This window comes from Sminthopsis crassicaudata, chromosome 6 (assembly GCF_048593235.1).
Source record: "Sminthopsis crassicaudata isolate SCR6 chromosome 6, ASM4859323v1, whole genome shotgun sequence".
Taxonomy (NCBI): domain Eukaryota; kingdom Metazoa; phylum Chordata; class Mammalia; order Dasyuromorphia; family Dasyuridae; genus Sminthopsis; species Sminthopsis crassicaudata.
In genome coordinates, this window is record NC_133622.1 from 205,501,488 (window position 1) to 205,526,729 (window position 25,242).

At 40.8% G+C, this 25,242-nt stretch overlaps 1 protein-coding gene across 3 annotated transcripts in view; it reads left to right on the plus strand.

The window, feature by feature from the left end:
* Positions 1-25,242, plus strand: part of AMPD3 (adenosine monophosphate deaminase 3) — a 71,264-nt gene that overhangs the window by 29,501 nt on the left and 16,521 nt on the right. For all 3 annotated transcript variants that reach the window (XM_074274319.1, XM_074274318.1, XM_074274317.1), the window contains exons 3-5: positions 9,773-9,977; positions 18,029-18,194; positions 22,566-22,785. In XM_074274319.1, the coding sequence (XP_074130420.1) occupies positions 9,773-9,977; positions 18,029-18,194; positions 22,566-22,785 (591 nt within the window). The remainder of the gene's footprint in view (positions 1-9,772; positions 9,978-18,028; positions 18,195-22,565; positions 22,786-25,242) is intronic.

Genomic DNA, 25,242 nt, shown 5'->3' on the forward strand with positions numbered 1-25,242 from the left:
TAGGCCCTGTTTTGTCTCAGTTCTTGCCTCGTCTTTGGTCCTTGAATGGCTATTGCCTCTGACAAATGGAAACCTGGGAAACACTTTAATTTAGATAGATCTACTGCATCCCAGGGCATCTAGTCTTTTGTTGTAGGGCTGGCCTGCCTTGAGTCTGGAGGAGAGAGTGTGGTTTGATGACCTTGCACAGCCTTGTCTCACTTAAATACTAGTCACATGCAAGTCATTATCCTTGTGATGTTATTGGGCTTCTTCCTGAAGGAAGGTAGGGAGAACTACACCTATCAAATAACATGATGTGTACAAATTAGGTTGTTGCTCTGTCATTTCAGACTCTTGGTGGGTTTCTTGGCTTTACCATTTCCATCTCCAGCTAATTCTACATGTGAGAAAACTGAGGCAAATAGGGTAAGGTGACTTGACCAAGGTCATACAGCTAGCAAGCATCTAAGGCCAGCTCTTTCTGATTCTAGCTGCCCTTGTAATGCTGTAGCTCCAGGTAACCATTAATGCCAGCCAGCTTAAGGAGTAGTCATAGTTTCTTCTCTAAGGAATAAATGAAGCTCTACAATGTTTTTATTTTTTTTTTTCTTTCTTTTCTCTGTTTTATTGTTGCCACTTAGAATAAAGCAAACAGATCATGCAGATGAAAAGGATAAGGTCATAAAATCTTAGATTTAGAAAGTTAAGAAATTGTAGAGGCCATTGAATTCAATTTCTACATTTTACACATGAGGAAACTGAGGTCCAGAGATAACTTGCCCAGGTTCACACAGGCCCTCTATTTAAAAAGTTTGAGGACCACTGCTCTTAATAGTTACTCAGATTCTTACAAAGTTGCTCTGTGTATATGAATGTATACATTTCCCAGACTACAGTTACTCTTAATATTTACTCAGATTCTCACAAAATTGCTCTGTATATATGAGTGTATACATTTACCGGCCTATAGTTATTCTTAGTTGTTGCTCAGATTCTGCTCTCACCTTTGCTATATATTGATGGAAAGGAAGCCTTCTTGGTCAGATGTCCAAAAGCCAATATTTCTAGGGCATTCTTTCCCTAGCTTCTATTCTGTTCCTGGCATCTTTTTCACATCAAAAATAATAAAATGTGGGCTGTAGGGGGCCAAATATACTTGAACAAGTAATCTGACCACAAGGTGTTAATGGAATTGAGATAATGATTCTTTTAGTATAGTTTTACAAGATTGACCTATTCTGCAAGATTCATTTCTATGATGATGTACTTATAATACAGTACATAAGAACTAGGAGATCTGGAGGGAAGACAGACTTTGAGATAGATCGATCACTGGAGGCTGGCAAAGACTCAGACTTAGGCTCAAGAACAGACTCGAAGAGAGACTGCAGAACAGACTGGAAGACAAAGACCCTTCACTTCTCCACTAAAACCATGGCCCATCTGAAGGTCCCCCAGAAAGCTAAGCCAGCCCCATGTGAAGGAGACAGACTTTGGACTTTATTTCTGACTATTTTTGTGATTATTCTGCTGAAACCCAGGCCCATTCGGAGGACTTCCAGAGCATTACAGTGGACCTCCTAGTATCCAAACATCCTGAGTCTGGGGCTTTGTTTTTCAAGCCCCATCACAGGATGTTTCACATGGAGAAGTGAGAGGTTAGGGGAAAAAAATCTCTCTGCTAATTCTTAAAATTTTCTTGGTGTTTAGAATCAGAGGATGTTAGTGTTAGATGGGACTTCAGAACCATTTAGCCCAATATTCTTATTTTACAGAAAAGGAAACTGAGGTCCAAAGAGGAATTCATAAATTTGAAGGATCAAAGATTTATAAATCTTAAAAAATAATAAACATTTCTAAATCTTGAAGGGATTTCAGAGATCTCCTAGTGCAAAGCTCTCATTTTACAGATGAAGGATTTGAAATTAGAGAAGTTGAATGATTGTTTAGGGTTACATAGGCACATAGAGTCAGATGTGGGACTTGAACTCGGGTCTTTAGATTCCAAATTCAATCTAAGGTCACCCAGCAGGTTTGTGGTAGTTATGATTGGGACTAGAACCCAGACTTTCTAGTTTCTGGAACTGGGCTCTTCTACTAGATCACAGCTGCCTCTCAAACTATGATTTGTTGTCACCAACCTTGATGGAGATATGTTTATCCATTGGGATTTACAGTTTGGAATCAAGTTGGAAATGCTTCTAGTCTGTACCTAGCCAAAGGTTGTTGTGTGTCCGTGTTCTGTGTATTATCAGATTAGGTAGAGGAGGATGTGGTCCAGTAGTCTACACTGGAGTCAATCAGTGGAATAACAAACATTTATTAAACACTTGTTATGTATCAGCCATGGTGCTAAGAGCTGGTGAAACAAATAAAGGAAAGTTACTCTCTGCTAACATTCTAATGGGTCAACTGGCAAATAACTATAAGATAAAAGATGTATACCGAGTAGATAGGATGGAATCTTACGTTTCCCCAGCGCCAATATCCTAACTCTACAAAAGGACCTTTTACCTTGCATATAGCTACTGTATCCTGACTCTTTCTCTCTAGAACAAAAGGCCTTTTTCTATGTATATCTTATCTGAGATATATGTAATCACAGGGATTTTCCCCAAGAGTTTGTTCAAACATGTCTGAGATTGCCCAATTTTTCTGCTTTACCAATTCTACTCTTTCTAACTCCCCCTTCTCTAGTTAATCCCTCCCATAAGGAGGAGACATGCAGGGTGTGTCACCCCTTACCCCAAGTAAATGCCTCAATAAATGTCCTTGTGGTTCGAGTCTGAATTCTTTCAGAGGTGACACCAGAACCCAATGAACACAGATGAAGGGAAGGCACCAGCCTTGCAAGACCCACAGTGGAGTTGGGTGTATGTGAGGGTGATGGGGGCACAGGAGGACCTTAAAATACATTTGGTTCCAGGACTCTCTCCATATGGGCCACACATGTTGGGGTTGAACCCCAAAATATGAGCCAGTGTGGTAAGATGTCTCACCATAATTTGTAGGCTTAAACCATCTCCAAATCAAGAAGCAAAGATTAAATGATGCCATTGACTGGCAGGCTAAGTTCCAAAAGATAAGTTAGTCATTTACAAGGAGGAAGATGGCCGGCAGGGTTCCCTAGTGGAACTTACTGTTATAAGGGGGAAGATGCTCCAAAATGGGCTAACACAGACTTCTCATTATGATCATTTTGTCAATGCAAAGAATTGGACAAGGAATTCAACATGGGCAACTCTGGCCCTGGGCAACAATGGGTCCCACTTAAAGGCAAGATAATCCTGTCAATGCTCCTCCCTGTTTGCCTCAGGGAGTAGCTGTGGAAATCCAATCAGGGCCTGGAACATAGGTCCATTTAAATTCCATGTAATTCAACAAAAGCCTTCATTTGTCCATGGCCCTCCCTGTGGCTCATCTAGCTACCAAGGACCTGGTCTTTTCACCCCATTTGGGGTGTTATTTGGGAAGTGGAAGAGGATCTGAGTTCAAATCACACTGCTAATGCTTACTATGGGCATAGTGGTGCACAGTGAATAGAGCACCAGACCTGGAGTCAGGAAGATCTGAATTCAAATCTATCCTCAGACACTCTGGACACTTACAAGCTGTGTGATCCTGGGCAAATCATTTAATCTGCCTCAGTTTCCTCATCTTTAAAATGAGGTAGGGAAGGAAACAGCTAACCACTTAAGTAAATGACTAAACAACAGGATTTTTTTTTCTTAAGTCCAGTGGGAAGCCTCAAGTCATAATTACTATTGTGAAATAACTGATTCATTAAATTAGGGCCAAACAGGAGGCTCTGAATGAGATCACAGAGCATTCTCAATAGGTTTTTTTTTTTTGGTGGGGGACTAGTGAGTGGGGTGAAAGGGAATGACCTTTAGTTTTCCTGGCTATCATCTTCTGGGATTTTGGGGTGACTATTGGCCCTATGAGAGCCAATTGGTCAGGAGAGGAAATTCAAGATAGTAGATCTGGTGGAGACTTAATAAATCCTTGGGAGGAGAATGCTGACCAATGGGTTGATCAGTTTCCAGGCTCGAGGGGAAGCTCTTGCTGGCCTGGTTCAGGACTTGAAGGCAACAAGCTAGAAAAACCCTGACAGTGAGTCACTAACTCTTCATTCTGACTCAGATGCACAGAACTTGTGGAGGCAAGGAGTTTCCACTTGGCAGCTTAAGTGCTCTGGGAAATGGCCAACAAACAACACTGAAGCCAGAAAGTCTCTGATGAGTCCAAAGTGATCGCCTCCAATTGTAGACATGCAATCCTGTACTTAGAGGAGCAATGTTCAGGTTTCCTTTCAGCCTTTTTACTCTTGGTTTTCACACAGTTCTAACTAGTTTGAACTGCTTCATCCAATGTCAGAATCTGTTATGGGCCAGAACTCGGAACTTGAAACAAAGGATTCTTACAGGTACTAAGTCAGTAGAATTGATAGAGACAATAGTTATCTAATTTTAGCATGGTTCAGTCTGATTGATCTGATCCTACAAGGAGATGTTATGGGCCAGAACTTGAAACAAGGTAGTGAGTGGAACTGAGGAGACAATGGTTAAATCCTACAACAAATAATGGTTTCCTAGTGATATAGTGATTGGACAAGCGCACTAGAAGCTCTTAGAGGCTGAGACAGATTCATTCCATCTTTGTTATGGCTGGAGGCTCAAGCACAAACCTTTGGAAGTCAGGGAGATTCAGAAGCCAGAGAAGGCAGGAGGGAGCTCAAGGTCTTAGAACCAAGGAAAGAGATAGGCCTCTAAGAAAGCTAACCAGGCCCCAGGAAAGGAGACAAGACTTTGAAGGAGACAATAAAGGATTTGGACTTTAACCTCTGGCTACTCGTGTGGTGATTCCTGAACTGAAATGAAGGCTGAGCCCAGAGAACCCCAAGAAAACCTCAATAGAGAACATTACATTTTAAAGAGAATATTACAAGAATCAACTGTTATCTCAATATTCCTGATATCTGAGGTCTTAATACATTGAAAAAATTGTTTTTACAAAGACAAAACCCTCTCATCTGGTGACCAACTTTTTTCTTCTATTGAGTATCAGCAAGGAGCATCTAGGTAGCACAGAAGAGAAAGTTCCAGGCCTGGAGTCAGGAAAACTTGAGTTCAAATTCAGCCTCAGACACATATTAGCTGTGTAATCCTGGGCAAGTCACTTCACCCTATTTGCCTCAGTTTCCTCATCTGTAAAATGACTGGAGAAGGAAATGGCAAAACACACCAGTATTTCTGTCAAGAAAACCCCCAAAGGGGGTCAAGAAGTGTCAGAAAGGACTGAATAACACTAAGATGTCATTTGAGGGTTTCATGTAATTAATATGTAGCTTGATTTTTTCTGAACACTGAGTTCTCCTTTCTAAATTAAGATCAGGGCACAGGGCACTTTGAATATATGATACCCCAGATAATGATAGAAAGTTATAGTGATTTACGGCTTTCCAAAAGCCTTTGCAGATGCTTTTGTTTTATCCTCACTACAACCTTGTGAAGTAGATGCTATTATTATCCCTATTATATTAAGGAAACAAGACAATAATAAAAATAATAATGATATTGATGTATCACTTGAAGGTTTGCAAAACACCATAATAATAATAAACATTTCTATAGTGTACCAGGCTCTGTTTTAAGTGCTTTACAATTATTCTCTCATTTGATCCTCACAAAAGCCCTGGGAGGTAGGTGCTATTATTAATCCTCATTTTATAGATGAGGAAACTAAAGCAGAGGTTAAGTGACTTACCCAGGATTATTCAGCTATTATATCTCAGAGGTAGAATTTGAACTTAGGTTATTTAATTCAACTCTCTCATTTTATAAATGATTATATTTAAAACCTACAGAGATAAATGCCTTATTTAAGGTCACATCAGTTATAGTATTTTTGGGGAATTAAAACCCAAGTTCTTTGAGTTTAAAGCTTGTCAAAGGCCCCATACAGCTATTTACTTGAATTATAGAATATAAACTCCTTGAGGGCAGGGACTATCTGATTTTTGCTTTTTTATCCCTAGCATCTAGTATAGTACTTGGTACACATACAGTAGGTACGTAATGTTGTTTGTTTTTTTTAAAGAAACATTGAGGATTCAGAGCAGATTAAGGCCTTATTATTTTACCAGTTGAATGAGTGAATTAACTGTTGTTCAACTGCTCTGAACTTTGATTTTTTTCCCCTTACTTTGTCAAAGCCACAATGGCCATCTGGGGGATATTGGTCTATGTACTGTAGCAGCAGTGAAGAAATCTGATAAAATCAGACCTGCTGTTGGCTCTATCCTGAAGCTGTAGACTTGCTTATCTGGCAGAGGAGAGGGCAGTGGGAGAGAGTTGTCAATCTTCTCCATCAGTGGTCATAATTGGAATCTGAACACATACTTTTTTAACATTATATTTTATTTTTTCAAGTAGTGTTCATTTTCTCCATTCTTACCCCCTAGTAGGAAAATAAAAGGAAAAAATGAATTCTTATTATAAATATGAGTTTTCAAGCAAAATATATGGGCCATGACTCCAAAATGACACACTTTTAAGAAAATACATTTGTGTTATGTCTCCCACATTTTCCACTGCTTCTGTCCCCCAATTTGATTAACCAATTATTGGAAAGCATTTATTAAGCACTTACCACATGCATTAAACTGAAGATATAAAAGGAGGTAAAAAATAATCCCTGTCCTCAGGGAAGCTTCTGGTCTAATCACTCCTCCCAAAGCCCAGGCCTGGTGATAAAGAACAGTAAAAGAGGTAGAAAAAAGCCAAGTCGCTGTTATGCAATTTGAACATACTTGTATCCCTAACATCTCAACCTTGTTTCTGACTCTTCTGACAGTGTAGGGAAACCTAGGGATAAACTTTTCCTCAATAATATTATTAAATCACAACATAAAATACTATGGATTCCTTCAATTCTACTGAAATACTCTGATTATAATGTCAACAAACAAAACCAAGTTCATGGATACTCAGTTAAGTCCTTGCTCTTGTCTGGTAAGACTAACAGAAATAAATCATGTATTTACCAAATGTTTTTCTGGCATTTTCTTGGGTGATGCTTAACCCTTTGAGGTCAGTGCTGTTGTATACCCATTTTATAGGTGTGGAAGCTGAGCCTCCAGCTCAAGGCGAAGTGATTTATCAGTGAGTCAATAGGAGGTCTGGCAGCTGACTTTGACTCTCATGTTTTACCCCTGCATGACCTTGGCTCCCATTTGATGGAGATTGGTGGAGGATCTCCAAGCTATCTGACCAGGAAAACATCCTGGCTTAGCTGAGCATTGAGAGTCTAGACCTTCAGGGTTTTTTCCTATACTTGTACAGAGTCCGTGGAGTCCAAGACCTTAGTGGTAGTGTTCTTCCTGACCAGCTAGCACTGTTAACATCCATACTGATAAGAGGCTGAAGGGGATCTTGGGGATCCCCAGGGAGGAGAAAACTGTCTTGAGCCCTTCTAAGGCAAGAACTGTCTGTTGCAGCGAGAAAACTGAGCCTTGGTGTGAAACCTGCATACTGAGTGGCCAAAAAAGCCTCCTGTGGCTGGGGCTGTGCTCATGGAACCAAGGGGCAGCCCTCCTGATATTCTGTGCTGACTCTGAACTTCCTGCTGGCCCAGGCAGTGTCAGCAGAGATGCTTGTGGGAAATGAATGGATTTCTCTAGTTAGGGTAGAGGTGAAGAAGGCCCTCTAAAAATAGAGATCAGGCCAGGAGGTAGATGTCCTAGATGACTTAGTAAGGGTTTCTTTGTTCCCTTCATAGACTCAGGTCTAACTGGATGCTTCAGACTGAGCACCACAGTATTTTGCAATATGGAGAAAATGGTCTCAAGGAGCCAATGTTCCTCTCAGTAAAATTATCCCAGAATTAAACATGGCTCCAGTGGGAAGCTCAGCATTATGTGTCACCAAAGGCGATACCACAACCCTATTATTGTGCCCTCAGTGGAGTCATGGGATACTTTTCCTTCCTAGTTTCAAGATTATGCCATTTGAGTTTTTTCATTGTATTAAGAATAGTTTGCATTTATACAAATCTTTAGATTTGCAAAGGGCTTTCCCTTCTTCACAATAACTCAGTGAGATAGTCATTTCCATTTTACAGATGAGGAAACCGAGATTGAGCACTTGTCCAGAGTTACAAAGCAAGTCTCCCAAGGCTGTCTGCTATGCAATTTGGAATAGCCAGGTAGCACAGTGAATGAGGTGCTAGACTGGAAGTCAGGATGACCCGAGTTCAAATGCTCCCTTGTATATTTTATATGTGTGTGTGTGTGTGTGTGTGTGTGTGTGTATGTATACACACACACACACACACACACAAGTATTTATACTTGTAAGTTTCCTTAACTATAAAGTGGGGAATAATAGCACCTGCTTTATCAGCTTGCTGTAAGGATCAAATAATAAAGTATCATATAAATGCTAGGTCTTCTTAATATATTTATGCATATAAACATATATATATATATATATGAATATGAATATATATATATATATGAATAAAGCCCATTCTCTCCACTTACATTGGAGGCTGAGTTCTAGAAGTAAAGGACCTTTTTTGTTTATTAGTTTTCAATATTTACTTTATTATTTTGATTCCCATTTTTCTCTCCTTTCAGTCAGTCTTCCCAGAGAGGGAAAGTTCTTTGTCAGAACTAGCAAGAAACCTAGGGGGTTCCTGAACATGACCATGACTTCAGAAGCTTGGGATTAAGAACTTGGGCTAGCTGGGGCAGTTTCCCCAGAAAATACCCCATACCTTATAGGCAAGGTGTGCTGAGAGGGACAGAGATAGAGAGAGAAAGAATTAAAGACATACAGAGACAGACAGGAAGACAGACAGAGAGAGACACAGAGAAAGAAAGAGAGAAGAAGAAGGAAGGAGAAAAAGAAAGAAGAAAGAAAGAGGAGGAGAAGAAGGAGGAGGAGGAGGAGGAGCAAGAGACAGAGGCAGGGCTTAAGCCAGACTCCCCAGAGCAAGGTCCCTTAAGGAACAGCCTTAGTCCCTTATTATTGTGGGAAATCCTAAAAGCCAAACTGAGGATCTTAATGTTTGATCCTAGAGACAATATGGAACCCCTGAAGATGTTGGTTGATAATAATAATAAGTAGCATTTATGTAACATTTGAAGCTTTGCAAAACACTTTACGTGTTACCTCTTTTGAATCTTAATCACAATTATGGGAGGTAAATGTTATTATTATCCCCATTTTACAAATGAAGAAACTGAAGGTGAAAGAGGTTAAATGATTGTCAGGTTCCCACTGCTAATAAGTATTCAAGGCACAATTTGAACTCCAGTCTTCCCAGCCGGAGCTGCAGGACTTCCATTCCAGACTTTCTCTAAGTGTCATGTCTGTGTTTTCCAAAATTATTTTGGTAGCTGTGTGGAGGCTAGATTGGGGAGACATCTGGGGTGGAAAGCTGTTACATTTGTTTAGGGGAGGGATGACACGGGCTTCACCTGGGAGAGGTTGGTACTTGTTCCCAAACCAGGTTGCTATTGACTATCTGGAATTGAAGAGGGCACGGCGCCAGGGAGGCACAGCCACTGTGCCTGAATGACACACACAACAGGATGGAAACGCTAGCATAGGTACCATCGTTCTCAGCTTGTTAATGGTCTGGCCAGTGCCAGTGATTAATCTGTTCAAAATGACCCAGTCTTCAGCATTAATGAAGACTCTGTGTCCCTGCAGAGAAAACCTGCCCCTCTGGCCAGCTTTTCCTTGGACTTAATTAACTGCTTTTTCTTATCATTGGCTTTTAGAAAGAAGAGTTTCAAGATGATTCGATCCCAGTCTCTGTCTCTGCAAATGCCATCCCAGCAAGATTGGAAAGGCCCCCCAACGTCCAGCCCTGCCATGTCACCCCCGACGCCAGTCCCCGCAGGAGCGGCTTCCCAGGCAGCTCCTGTCTCATTTGCTATGCCCGAGTTTCAGCGCGTCACCATCAGTGGGGATTACTGTGCTGGGGTAAGAGCTCTCTCTTCTCTCTTTTTCTTCTTCCCTCTGGATTCAAACACAGCAGTGCAGAACAGCATTCTCCCCAGCCCCAGCCTCAGGCATGTGGGGGAGGTTCTTACACTCAGGAAAAGACAGACAGGGTGCTACAGTGAAAAGCTCACTGACTGTGGGGTCAGAGAAACTGTCTTCAAGTCTAGGGCATCACTTACTTTCTGAGTGATTTGGGGTAAAATAAATCACTTAGCTTCCCTAGGCCTCAGATCTTGAGCTGTGCAATAAGGAGGGTGGACTAACTAGGCTTCCTGGCTCCTTCCAGTCCGAGATATACTCAGTCATTCAATACACACGTTATTTTATAGAGTCAGACCCCAGTTTTATCACTTCTACCTATGTGACCATGGACAAATCGGGTATCGCTGAGCTTTAGTTTCTTTATTTACAAAATGATGCTCTTGGGGCAGATAGCCTCTGAGATAATATGTGGAATGTGCTTTACAAACTTTCACGTGTTATACAAATGTTAGTTCTTATGTGATCATTTACCTCCACCATCTTGTCTCTACCTTCCATGAAGGTTGTATAGATAGTACTTGATAGCTGATTGGACATGGGAAGTAAGAGAGAGGGAGGAGTTTGAGGGAGGAGTTTGAGGGAGGCTTGAGCCTAGCTGACAAGGAGGATGGTACCCTTGATACATCATCTTCTCTGAAAAATAGGGAAGCTAGGAGGAAGAAAAGATGAACATGTTAATGTTAGATTGAAGGTGTCTACAGAATACCTAGTTCATGAAATTATGTTTAGGCAGTTGGAAATGGGAGATGTTTTCTACTTCAACCCCTGTTGTTTCTACTTTAAGATTCATCAGTATTAGATGGGGGAAAGAAATGTGCACTTGGAATCAGAAGACTTGTATTCCATTTCCAGTTCTGCTGCTTGCTAGCTTGAGAAAATAAAGTCCTTATTTTTGGCCTCAATTTACTCATCTGTAAAAGGAGAGGTTGGACTTTTGTTGTGTTCAATTGTCCATGACCCCATTTGGGGTTTTCTTGGCAAGGATAATGGAATAGTTCACCATTTCCTTCCCCGGCTTATTTTAGAGATAAGGAAACTGAAGTTAAGTGACTTATTCAGAAACTCACAGCTAGAAAATATCTGAAGCTGGATTTGAATTCAGGAAATTGACTGCAGGCTTGGTTGGCCCTCATCTGTCGCACCATTAGCTGCCTGGAGACTGGATTAGATCCTTTTTTTTTTTTTTTAATTTTAATTTTTAATTTACTTGTTTTCTAGGAAATTTACTTATGTTTCATACACAATATTTTATGAGTCATATTGCGAGAGAAAAATCAGAGCAAAAGGAAAAAGTCTTTTGGAGAGAGAAAAATAATACAGAAAAAAAGCCTGTTTTGATTTACATTCAGTTTCCTTAGTTCTTTTTCTGGATGCAGATGGCGTTCTATCCAAAATCTATTAGGATTGCTTTGGGTCACTGAATCACTGAGAAGAACCAAGCCTTTCTTAGTTGATTATCACACATTCTTGCTGTTATTGTGTACAACGTACTCCAGTCCAACTTGTTTCACTCAGCATCAGTTCATATCAATCATTCCAGGCCTTTCTAAAATCAGCTTTTTTTTTTTTTTTTTTTTTTTAATAGAACAATAATATTCCATTATCTTCATGTACAACTTGTTCAATCATTCCCCAATTGATGGGCATCTACTCATCTTCCAATTCTTTGCTACCACAAAAAGAACTGTTACAAACATTTTTGCCCATGTGGGTCCTTTTCCCTCCTTTATAATTTCCTGGTAATACAGACCCAGTAGTGGCACTGTTGGGTCAAAGGGTATGCACAGTTTTATAGTCCTTTGGGAGTGGTCTAGATTAGATTTTAACTGGACCTTCTAGGAACCAGGTAAAACCTTTGGACCCTTTCTCAGAATTACATTTTAAAATAAAGTATGCAGTATTATTTAAAAAATATATTAAAAATTATCAAAAATTTAAAAAAAATTATAAATCCATGGACCCTGGGCTAAGAATCCTTGACTAGATGATCTCCAAGTCCCTTCTCTGCTGGCCTGTGATGTGTGATTGAACAGTGTCATCATCATGTAAAATATAAGAGATGAATTGGGAATTATAAGTTATGTTTTTATGTTGACATCATGGTTTAGGGGGAATCTGTGTGAGTCTGCTGACTTGGAGGGCCCTCCAACTCGCCACCTGTAGATGACAGTCTTTTGTGCCTTCCTTGACAAGAGACTTTTTAGATTTGTTGGTCTTTCTACCCTTGGCCTTGAGTGATAGTGGACACGTGTATAGTATACAAAGTTGATATTTGGCTAGTCAGCATATTTTGGGGGTACATTCACAACTTTAAATTTCAATAAGAAATTCATATCCCAAAATGAAATGGGAAATCAGCTTCTCCTTTTCAAATACAGCTTAATTATCATGGATAGAGATCTGGCTCTAGAGCCAGAGAGACTGAGTTCCACTCTTGCTTTTTATGGGTATTGGCTGTGTGATCCTTGGCAAGTCACTTAATTTCTTAATTCTTTCTCAGTGACTTGATTTTGATCTTGATAAAGAGAATTTCCTCATGTAAGAAGAGTTCCTTTCCCAGGGAAATCACAGGAAATCACATTGCAGGCATAAATGATTCTTTTTTTTGAAAAGGAAATTTTTTTCTTTCTTACATTTATATTTAGTATTTTATTTTTCCCCAAATAATTTTTAACATTCATTTTTAAAACTTTGAGTTCCATATTCTCTCCCTCCTGTCATCATGCAAAATATTTCCCTAATGTCATGTTGTAAAAGAAAACTTAGAACAAGGAAAAAAAAAAACAGAGGAAATTTCTAAGAAATATACTTGGAAACCCCCACTTTTTTTCAGGCTTTCCAGACTACTTAATCTTTACTCTTTAAGGCCATATGTGCTCTGCTCTTTGCAAGGGTAGCTTTCAAGAATTATAAGTAAATCAAAACATCTTTTTGTTTTAAATAACTTTCATTTCCAAATGTAGCTACAAATAACCAAAGTCCTTATAATAATTTATACCCATAATCCTCTACCTCTGCACAGAAGGGAAGGAAGTTAATTTTCTTTGGAGACAAGTTTGGTCGCTACAATTGCTGTTTTCAGTTTTGTTGTTATTATTTACTTCTTTCCATTTACATTGTTGCAGTCCTTGTGTTCCTGGTGCTGCTTCACTAGCCTGTGCATCCTTTCATATGTCTTCCTGTGCTTCTCTGAATTGAAGAAGGGAAAATTTTGAGGTTTCTTTTTTCCTGACCTTTGGAAGACAATGTGGCCCCGGGGAAATGTTCTGGTCTTGGAACCAGAGCACCTGGGTTCAAATCCTGACTTTCATTTGTTGTCTATATAACATCGAACAAGACACTTCATGTCATTCATTAGGCCTCCCAAGGTCCCTCCCAGCTTTAAATCTGTGCTTCTGAGATGTAATCCTTTTCATTTGCAAGGCTCATTTATTGAGGGAGAAGCTCTGGAATTGCCCATAAAGTAGACTCTGGCACATTCTGACATTCACGGCAGACTCAATAAATATGGCCCTGGGTCCTGACAATGGAAAACAAATTACAGGTTGGAGGCCTTCTGTTCTCACAGAAGTTTAGTGCATTTGAAATCATTAGCATTGATTTTAGAGAGATCAGAGCTGTCACTGAGGCAATTCTCTCTCTCTCTTTTTTTTTTTTAATTAATTTTATAATTATACTTTTTTTGACAGTATATATGCATGAGTAATTTTTTTTAACAGCATTATCCCTTGTATTCATTTTTCCAGATTTTCCTCTCCCTCCCTCTACTCCCTCCCCTAGATGACAGATAATCCCATACACTTTACATGTATTACAGTATAACCTATTTATAATATATGTGTGTAAATCCAATTTTCTTGTTGCACATTAAGTATTGGATTCTGAAGGTATAAGTAACCTGGGTAGATAGACAGTAGTACTAATATTTTACATTCACTTCCCAGTGTTCCTTCTCTGGGTGTAGTTGTTTCTGTCCATCATCAATCAACTGGAAGTGAGTTGGTTTTTCTTTATGGTGAAGATTTCCACTTCCATCAGAATACATCCTCATACAGTATTGTTGTTGAAGTGTATAGTGATCTTCTGGTTCTGCTCATTTCACTCAGCATCAGTTCATGCAAGTCACTGAGGCAATTCTCTACCTGCTTTGCAGTTGATTCCTTTAAACAAAATTAGCAACTTACATATCCATAATTACCTGCTTTTCTCAAAGCAGGTCTCTGTAGAAGGGTATAGAAGTACTATTATTCCCATTTTACAGATAAGGAAACTGAGGCTTGGAGAGGTTAACTCATTTCTTTAACACTTGAACTGGACACCTGAACTCTTGTCTTCCAGGATTACTGCTGTTACCATATACCACATTGCCTCTTTTATGAAGTAGCTGGATTGAACAATATGAAAAAATTCAACAAGCTTTGATTAATCAATTGGTATATGCCAGGTATTGTGCTGGGGAGACAAAGGCACAAATCAAACAATTCCTGCCCTTGGGGAGCTTACATATTCCATCAGGAGGAGAATAACAATTGTACATAAAAGTAAATAAAAAACAGTTGAGCAGAATAGATCCCTGGGAATGAGGGAGGTTAGGAAAGGCTGTTGGACACTGGATGGTGGAACCTGTGCTAAGTCTTGAAGGTGAGGCACAGAGAGATGGAGGGCAGAGCCTTTGCAAAGGCATGGAGATCATCCTGTCTGAGGAACATCGAATGGCCAGGAGTATAGGGTGTGTGAAAACAGGGCATGGATGATTAGCCTAGGTTGACAGCCTGGAAAGTGGTCAGGACTGGGAGAGCAATACAGGGGATGCCTACAGAACCTTCAGATCTGGGATTGATGCAGTGACCAATGGTGGCTTCTTCAGATCTGGGATCAATGTGATCAAAAGTGGCTTCTTTAGATTTGGAAATAATGCGGTGACCAATAGTGTCTTCTTCACATCTGGGATTGATGCAGGTTCTAAATGTTCCTCTGTTATGGACTTTCAACTTAAAGGAACAAAATGCTAAGAGAAATCTCCTCCCTTAATGAAGTCCAGTGCCTGGAGGTTCAAACTCGGGGACCCCAAGATGCCAAGTGCTAAATCTTAGGAAAGCCATGTAGAATGAGTGATGGTGTCCTGGAGAAAGTTAATGAGCTGAGTTGTGTCCATGTCTTGCCACTTTAGCTTAGTCATCCTAATTGGGCTACTTTCATATGATTGGGCAACGCCTTATTTGTCTTAAAACCTGAATCTTAAAAACACATGTTCAGAGTCACATCACATTGCCCCAGGCTTCTGGTGTGGCCCCAAGAGCCACATCAGGCTTCCTCCCGAGATCCTGATTCCTTCCTAGCTTTAGTCCCCTCTTGGCTCTGCCTTCACATGGATAGCAGGGAAAGGAGAGGACAGATTTAAGGTAGTTAGGGCTTGAAGAACAGAGATCCTGTTGATGTTTTCCCACTGGGATCGAGGCATCCCAGAGCAACGTGGGAACATCTGAGCCAGGATGCAGTAGGCTTCAAGGACCCTTGGCCTGGACCCTGGTGGCTTTCTCTCTAGAGAACACAGTGTTTCCTGTAGCTCAGCTGCTTGGGACTCTGAGAGCTCAGACTATTATCTGGAATGCTGAGTGTGGTGGGCTTACTTGGCATCCTCAGGAACGATTTGTTGTTCCTGGCACCGATGAGCAGCTTGGAGACAACACTGTTCATTAAGGCTGCTAATGGCTGCTGGCTCGGGCTCCAAACCTCAGCCTGCATTCTAGTCAGCAATACATTCTTGCCTCATTTGGCCCTACAAAGAACAGCCGGAGCCTACGGCTGCGTGCTAGTGCCTCGGGAGGTCTTTCCCTTTGGAGTTTTTGGCCTCTGTTCTATCCTGTTGGCTCAAATGGAGCTCAAAACCCACTGACACCAGGTCCTTTTCATGTAACCCACTAGCTAACCAGCCCATACTTTGTGGGGTGGATTTTTGGATCCAAATGTAAGACTTTATGTGTTTTTGCTGCCACCCTGACGGGTATATGATCTCACCATCGTGTATCCCCTTCAACTGTACAGCCGGTAAGGACATTCATGCTTTCTCATCCGGTGGAGCTATTGTCTGGAGTCATTTACATACCCTCTATAGCAAATCCACCAGTGGCGCTGGGTACCTTCTTTATGACTTTCTGGGGATAGCTAGTGGGAACCCAAGGGCCATCTGCTCCATAACAACCCCCCCCCCCATTTCCACTTTGAAGGAGATATCCTTTGGGCCACTTTTATATAATTCTTTATTGAGAATAAGTTAGTTTAATCATCCCCACAGTGCATCTCTCCATTGCCTCTTGGGCAACCAACACATAATTTGAATTCCTCAGAGATTGTAGTATTGTGTTTTGTAGGCAGGAAGCATCCTCAGAAGAATACTGATTTTTTAAAAAGGGTTTTTATTTCAGAGAGAAGCTTTGAGACTACTGCCTAATTTCCCAGTCCACTCTAATCTACTCTGTTGCTCCCAGCTACATGCCTAAGATATATGTGCGCACACACACACACACACACACACACACACACCACACTAATATACATGTGTGTGTTGATACATAGCTATATAGCCAATGTACTTATATACATAGTACACACACACACACACACACACACACACACACACACACACGTCTGCATGAATATCAGCTCTATGGTCCTATCCATCTTAACTGCGTATATAGACAATAGACATTTTTCATCCACTTGTTTTTTCTCGTGTAGATAGTTAAACTCTTTTTAATGACTATGGATTTGTGCAGTATTCTGGAGTTTGATGCATTTGCCCCAATGTTACCCACAAAAAGAAGCACCTAGAGGACTTCACCATTTATAGGAAATCTCTAGTCCATTTGGATTCTCCATTGGATGTCTATAGACATTGAAAGAGCCTGTGTGGATATCTGTTCTTTGAGCCTTGATTTGAGTGGCCTTAATTGTATCATTTTTGGGGTTCCATTTTGTTTTGTTTATACATTTATTCTGACCTTTGTTCTAAACAAGTGCACGGCAAACTGGTGATTCCTCTGTGATTCTCTAGGCTTTTTCTGCATGTTAGAATATAAGCAATTGTGCATATTTTCAAATGTTATCTGGTGGTTGCATATTTAGAACTTCCTGGTTTTCTTCTTGAAGAAAGAACACATTCTTTAAAGGCCTGACACTTCTTTGAAAATTCACTAGGAGGCCCCTGGGAATTCAGTCGTGGGTTTCTTAGTACCGAGGCAGAAGATAAAGGCATCAAGTGCTAGGAGAAAAAAAAGATTGTTTCAAGGCTGATAGAGATGTAGAACATTGTCTTGCTGAATGTCTTGGGGTCACTCATTTGTAAAACTGCGAAATAGCACTTTCATGTCTAAGAAGGGAATCTTTTGCTTCCTCATACCATCTGATGTCATCTGGCTAGTAGGAAAAAGCACTGATATGATAATAACTCAGATTTGTCTTACATCAATGGCATCAGAGAAGTTGTCCGTGGTCACACAGCTAGACAGTGTCTAAGGCAGAATTTCAGGATACAAATGCTGGACTCTATTACCCCGTAGCAGTTCTTTTGGTAAAAGTCACCCAAATGGACCCAAGCCAGAAGCTCATTCTCTTTCCTACCCCATAGAAAATGGTCCTTCTGACTGAAGAAGAGTCATAGATAGGGAAAATGATAGGGATCCCCCAGGGGTTGGGTATGCTCCCTCTGTCTTTCACGTAGCACTGTCTGTGTTCATGTCCACATGCATGCCCTTCCTAATTGCCACAGTCTTCCTTAACAGGTTATTTCCCAACATTGTTTGGCTTTATTCTGATGTTGGGACGGCTATCTTCCAATCTGGTGCCCAGTCCTATCCTAAAAGCATCTCTCTAGCTCCCACCCTGCTGCCCCACCCCCGGAAGCATCACCCTGCTTCCTGAGGGACCTTCCTAAAAGGTCCTGCCATTCCTTTTCCCATCATGCCCTGCTCTCTGCTCCCTCCCCATAGATCACTGTGGAGGATTACGAGCAGGCTGCCAAGAGCCTGGCCAAAGCCCTGATGATTCGGGAGAAGTATTCGAGGCTTGCCTACCACCGCTTCCCAAGGACCACTGCCCAGTACCTGCGCCCTCAGAGGGCTGAGAAGTGGGGCCCTGGGGATGAGGTATTTCCAGGTATGACTGGCTTTGTTGGGAAGGAGGGAGGAGGGATCCTGCTACTCCCAGAACTTCTTCTACAAGTTTGAATCAGCCTTTTTCTATGGGCTCAGAATTGCAAGAAATGCAAAGATGAATAAGATATGATATCTGCCCTCAGGCAGCTAGAGGCCTAGGGAATAGAAGGCTCATCTTTCTGAATTCAAATCCAGCCTCCGACACTTAATAGCCATGTCACCCTGGGCAAGTCCTTTAACCCTGCTTGCGTCAGTTTTTCCCTCTGTAAAATGAGCAGGAGAAGAAAATGGCAAATCACTCTGATATCTTTGCCAAGAAAACCCCAAATGGGGTCATGGAGAGAGGATACAATTAAAAAGGACTGAACAACAACACCTGGAAACTCATTAATAGGGAATATAAGATGAAATGAATACAGGTAACCATAATACATCCAGTAGATAGCAAAGTGGTATAGTCAGTGCTGGACTTATGTACCAAGAACTGTGCTAAGAGCTTTACAAATATTATCTTATTTTGTCTTTACAACTGCCCAGAGAGGTCAGTGATATGATTATTCCCCATTCTACAGTTGAGGCTAACAGTGACTTATTTAAGTGACTTGCCCAGAGTCACACAGTAAGTGTCTGAGATAAAATTTGAACTCAGGTCTTCCTGATTTCAGACCCTCATTCTCCATGCTGTGCCATCTCCCTGAAGGGAAAGGGAAGGCATTCCGGGCATCCAGGCAGCATTGGCAAATGTGCAGAGGGAGGAAAAAGCAGGACAAGTAAGAGGGAGCCTAGCTAAATCAGAGCAGAGGCCGTTTGAAGGGAAGCTAAGAAGGGCTTATCATTCATCACCTGACTTTGTGAGACCCTCTCAAGAGCCAGAACCAATTTCCTCGAATCACATTTCCCCACAGGACTCTTAGATCCGGAATGGACCATGGGGATCATCAGGTCCAAACTTCTTCATCTTATTGATGCAGAACTGAGACCTCAAGACATTAAGAGGAAGTAGGTGGTTGGAAGTGGGCAGGTCTCTCTGACTGTGGAGACAGTGCCCTTTTCCTCTCCACCAAGATGCTTATTGTAGCTTCTGGATTTCTATTTATTCAACAAATATTTGAGTGCTCAGGATGTGTTTAACCCTGTTCTGAATATAGTGTTGAATATGGAACCTCATAAAACCTAGTCCCTGCCCTTGGGAGCCACACCTTCTGCTTATGAAATATTTAAATAAAAATAAAAGACAGTATATGATTAAGTGTCTAAATGAGCACAGAAATGAGCCCGTTGGCGCCTCTCTTTAGCTCTCTGGGGCCAGAAAAAAGATCGGTGTGGGCTGGGTGGACAGGGAAAGCTCTCTGGGGGAGGTACCGCGCTGCTTCTTTGATGGTCCCAGCATGCCAATTAGAGACTTGAGACTAAATAATTTAAATGGAAAAATCGAGGGCAGGGGCAAGCCTTTCCTAAAACATTGCTCTTAAAAGCTCTTTTATGGGCTAATTGAACTCCTGCCCAGTGGAATGGTGTAGTGCCCTGGTGACAGGCAGCTCAGTGCCAGCTTCTTTACTGGCAGATTTCAAGAAGCTGTTTGGTTCTGCCTAGCTGCGTGCTCTTGGCACGGGCCTGTACAGGAGAGTGTGATCTTCTGGGGCTCGGGTTCCTTACCCATCCATAGGCTGTTTGCCTCCAGTGTAGCTCATGAAAACAAGTGAGTAAAAGAAGCAAGAGACCTAGATTTTAGTCCCGAAGGTCAGTGACTGCCTGAGGATCATAGAGTTAGACCTGGAAGAGACCTTGTCCAACCCCTTCATTTACAGATGGGTACACTGAGTCCCAGGGGGACTGATCAAGGTCAGCAGGGGGTCCAAGGTCAGGCTTATTATCCGAGGTAGGGAGTAAGAGAAAGGTAGTATTGGAATCCAGCTCTTCTGATTTCAGACCAAAGTTCAAGGCTCTTTGAGTTTTTATTTCCTTATAAGGAATGACCCACTTGGTTCTGTTTAGGAATGTTGGAGAAATCAATCCAATAATAGACAGGAGGCATGTTGGGCCTTTTAGAAGGAAGATGCTAAGCCCAGGGATGTTTGTGGAATGTGTGCCTGGGGACCAGGAAATGCCACGATGTGCTGGGAGGAGGTGACGGAATCCAGGGAGGCCCTGGAAGGATGAATCATGAAGTGAATTCATTTTAGATTTCATATCAAGAGGCCTTTTCTTCTGAGAACCTAAACAGTGTCCATAGGCTGGCGTGAGCCAGGGTTGAAAGGTCATCCCAGAGCAAGAATTTCAGGGATTCTATGAACTTGGATGGAGTAGAGGAAAAAAGAACAATAACAAACCAACCCTACATCTGTATTTTATTAACCTTTAGTTTCCTTTGTAATTCTGTGTATTCCATTTTGTGCATTTAAAAGCGTCATTCTGAGAAGGGATCCATAGGCTGCACCATTCTACCAAGGTGGACTATGTCACAAAAACCTAGAGGCAGCCCCAAGGCACAGTGGATAGAGCATCAAGCTCAGAGTCAGGAAAACCCGAGTTCAAATCTAGCCTCAGACTCTTAAGAAATAGGCAATCACTTAAACTTGTGTCTCAGTTTCCTCTTCTGTAAAAGGATGATGATTTTAGACCGACTCCTAGAGTTGTTGTAAGGATCAAAAGAAATGCTTGTGAAGCTCCTAGCACAGTGCCAAGGACATAGTAGTCGTTACATAAATATGATTATTGTTGTTGAAACGTTATTAATATTGGAAGCCAGAACTCTTCATGAAGTCCTTGAGCTGTCATCTAGTGCTTCTTCTGCCTTTTTGGAGATTTCTAGATTCTCAGATTTGTAAGGACCCTCTGGGGTCATCTAGTCTCACCCCCCTACTCAGAATGGGGAGGGTTCCCGCTCCAGCATCCTTGAGAAGTGATCGTGTACTCTCATTTCTGGTGATGGGGAGCTCCCCACCTGTGAGGGCATGCTGTTCCATTTTTGGGGCAGCATTACAGGGCAGTGGAAAAATACAGAATTCTGCCTTCAGACCTCTGCTCCTCCACTTGCCACGTGTGTGATGATGCTCAAGTCATCTCATTGGGCCTTAATCTCCTTATCTGTCAAAAGAGGGAGGGATGGGCTGGCTGATCCAGGGCCCCCCAGCTATAGATTTATGATCCTATAATCCAATTTTGAAAAAATTTTTGTATATGTGTGTGTGGGGGGAGGGCACACATATATATGCATATTATCTATCTATTCTTATGTATTGGGGAAATTTCTTATATATATAATTTCTTATATATTGAAATTTGCTACTCCATTTAACTCAGTTGTTTTTTTTTTTCCTTTGGAAAAGAGAATTCAGGGAAAGTCAGCACCATTTAGGTCTGGTTTCTGATGTCTTTTGGTCAGTGGCAGTTTATGGCAGGCCAGCCATGATATGGCCCCTGCCTTCCCATCTGAAGGAAAGGGAACATTGCTGGCCCACAGCAGGAATCAGTTCTAAGTTATTTTCCTAATCTAAAGTCATGTGATCTCTTGTATACAAATAGTGCTTAATAAATGCATGTTAAAATACATTGTTTAGGAGAGGAAGGGCAATTGCTTACTTACAAATGAGGATATTGAGACTGACAAGTAAAGGAACTTGCCTAAAGCCACTTTTGTACCTTTGTACAGATGTGCCTCCCTTTGCCATACTTGGAAAGTCTTTCTTTCTTCCACTTGGGGGAACTCTGTCTTACCTCTGCACAAGTCCATGTCTACAGTTGCTAGTCTCCATCCCTTTCCAGTTCATTTCTATTTGTTTTACATATACCTTATTTTTACTCATCTGTGTCCCATGTTGTTTCCCCAGTGGAATATAACAAGCCCCTGAGAGTAAAGGATATTGTTTTTGATAGCAAGGACTATTATGGCTTTGGCTTCATATCTCTAGCACCTACCATTTAGTAGATGTTTAATAAATATATGTTGAAAGAGTGAATGAATGAATGGACTGACTGAATGAATGAATGAAACCAGTTAGTGAAATACTCAAACCCATGTCTTACAACTACATTTCCATTGTTCTTTTTACTATGCTTTCCACTTTGCCCATGGATACCCCAAATGGGACTTGTACATACTTAGTTCTCAGTCAGTTAGCCTTTAGGCTTAGGAGATTGACAGACATGACTCTAATACCTGATTATTATGAGCATCAATTCCTACCTACTTTTTTTTCTTTCTTTCTTTTTTAAATTAAAGCTTTTTTTCAAAACATATGCACGGATAATTCTTCAACATTCTTACAAAACCTTGTGTTCCAGTTTTTCCCCTTCTTCCCCCATCCCCTCCCCTAGATGGCAATGCCTATGTACTTTTGTGCCTTTCTGTGACCTCATTTATGTTTTACAGATTTCCACCCACCGCCAGAGTCACATGAAAATCCCTATTGTCTGGACAACACCCCCCCAAACCTGGGCTACGTGCTCAGAATGCAGGGTGGTATCCTCTTCGTGTATGACAATGAACAGATGCTGAAACGCAATGAGCCCAGAAGCCTGCCATACCCTGACCTGGAAACCTACACAGTGGACCTCAGTCACATCCTGGCCCTCATCACAGATGGCCCAACGTATGTTGGTTTTGTTATTATTCTTGTGAGGCAGCATGACATAGTGGGTAGAGAACCATTCTAGGAAGCAAAGAGGACGTCCGATATGTACTGGCTGTGAGATTCTGGGCAAGTCATTTAACTTCTAGTTAGCTTAGTGCTTTAGTTTAGTTGGTTAATTTAGTGTTCTAGATGGCACTTTAAGATTTTAAGTCACAGAGAAGACCCAGACATGCATTAGTAGAAGAATTCCTCACTCTCATGAAATCAAAATCCTTCTTATTCCTATTATTTCTCATCTTATATTCAATGGAGTTGAGAAGTAACAAGGACACTATTCTATTCATTCTTTTTTTTTTTTTTTTTAATTAACATTTTCCAGGTTATTGCCTAGGTAGATAAAATAATTGCTTTTAAAATTAGATTAAATGTTAAGGTATAATACTCTTCTTCTGAAGATATTTATATATATATATATATATATATATATATATATATTAAGAAGATATATAAAGAAGAAGATATACATATGTATATATCTTCTGAAGATATATATATTTATTTATCTGAAGATATTCAGAATTTTAGGAGCTTGAGTAGCATAACGGATGATGAGGATGATGGGGACCGTATCCTGTCCCTGCCTGGTTTTAATTCCTGCTACTAGATCTCTATATTTTGAGAACCGTTCATCCCACATTGTAAACCATTCCCCATGTAGTCGGGAGTTATGGTCATCCATTATGGTGATCTGCTTTAAAAATGCTGTTCTTGAATTTTTACAGATCAGGGTTAAATCCAGGCAACTGAGGCAACAGTTGTGGCTTGTGATGATTCCCAAATTTCAGTAGAGCTTATATATTGTGTCCTCAGGGATATTTCCAAGATTGTGCTTGTAGTGTAGGGTGCTATCATCTGTTAATTTACAAAGGATGGTGAGCTTCTGCTGTATAATTCTGGCTACTTAACTATATATTCCTAGGTATTTGGTAGATAATCAATTTTTGTAAACTATAGTGATATACAGTCCAGTTTCTATCCTTTCTTTATAAAACCTACTTGACTGAGTAAGTCCAGGCTCCTTAATATTAAAGTTTCTGTAATTTCTGGTCCCAGTGATCTGGTCTTGTATTTCTTCCTTAGACCTTCCATTTATGCCCCTCAGCATGTCTGAACTATTACTATAATATGATAGCTAACATTTATAGAAGGCTTACTATGTACTTTTTTTTTTCCTATAGCACATTCTAAGTGCTATACAGTTATTATATTATTAGATTCTCACAAACACTTTGGGAAGTACTATTATTATTAGATTAACGCATTGTCTAGATGAAGAAACAGGCAAACTAAGTGACTTGCCTAAAGTCACTCAGCCAGTAAGTGTCTAAGGCTGGATTTGAATGTATGTGTTCCTGACTACGGACCTGGTGCTCTATCCACTTTGCCATTACCTTCCTTGTCAGCAGATTGTTGGTTGGGTTTATGGGGATGTGACCCATGTAAGGCCTTTTGGTTTGGCTCTTGAATCTCAAGTCATCTTACAGGCTCCATCAGAGGTAAATCATTATCAGCTGCCTTCAGTAAGTCTAGAAGTGCGTCTCACTCTCACCATTTACTATTGCTCTTTGAAGAGGGAGGGGCAATCTTTTGCCTCCCAAATTTATACACACACACACACACACACACACACACACATACATATATACACACATTTACATGTATACACATATATACTTACCTTTTTACATATACATACATATATGTAATTTATCTATCTATCTATCCATATATAAAATTTTCTCCTAGTTATATTGTAAAGGGCTAGAACTGAGCAAATGCACTTGGATAATGGAGCACGTGAGACTAATTGCCAATTGGACGGTTCTCTATTAACATGATTGAAGGTTGACCCTCCCCAGCTGTTCTGTGCTGACTTGATTGATGGGACAAAGAGGGGGAAGTGATGTGTGTGGGTGGTGGAGGAGGAGGAAATTGAGGCATTCTCTCTAGTGGTGGTTGAGGGAGGAAGGTGGTGTGGAGATTACTAGATCTAATCCCCTGACATCGACCTCAAGAGATCAAGATTAAAGACTTTTGGTGATCCTGACTCTGGCTAATTTCTGGGAAGACAGAGTTCCAGCATTATATATCAAGAAAAACTTTAGCATTCACATTTACAAAATTTTGAGCTCCAAATTTTTCTCCCTCTCTCCTTCCTGTCCAAAAGTATACATTTCTAGCTTGTTTATCATGCCATATGAAAAGGTGAAAGAAACAAGCATCTGTTAAGCACCTACTATGTGCTAGGAGCTGACTAAGCATTTAGCAGATATCTCATTTGATTCTCACAACAACCCTGCAAGCTAGACACCAACATTTCCCTCATTTTACAGTTGAAGAAATTGAGGTAGACAGAGACTAAGTGATTTGCCCAAGCTTACACAGCTAGTACGTGTCTGAGGATGGATATGAACT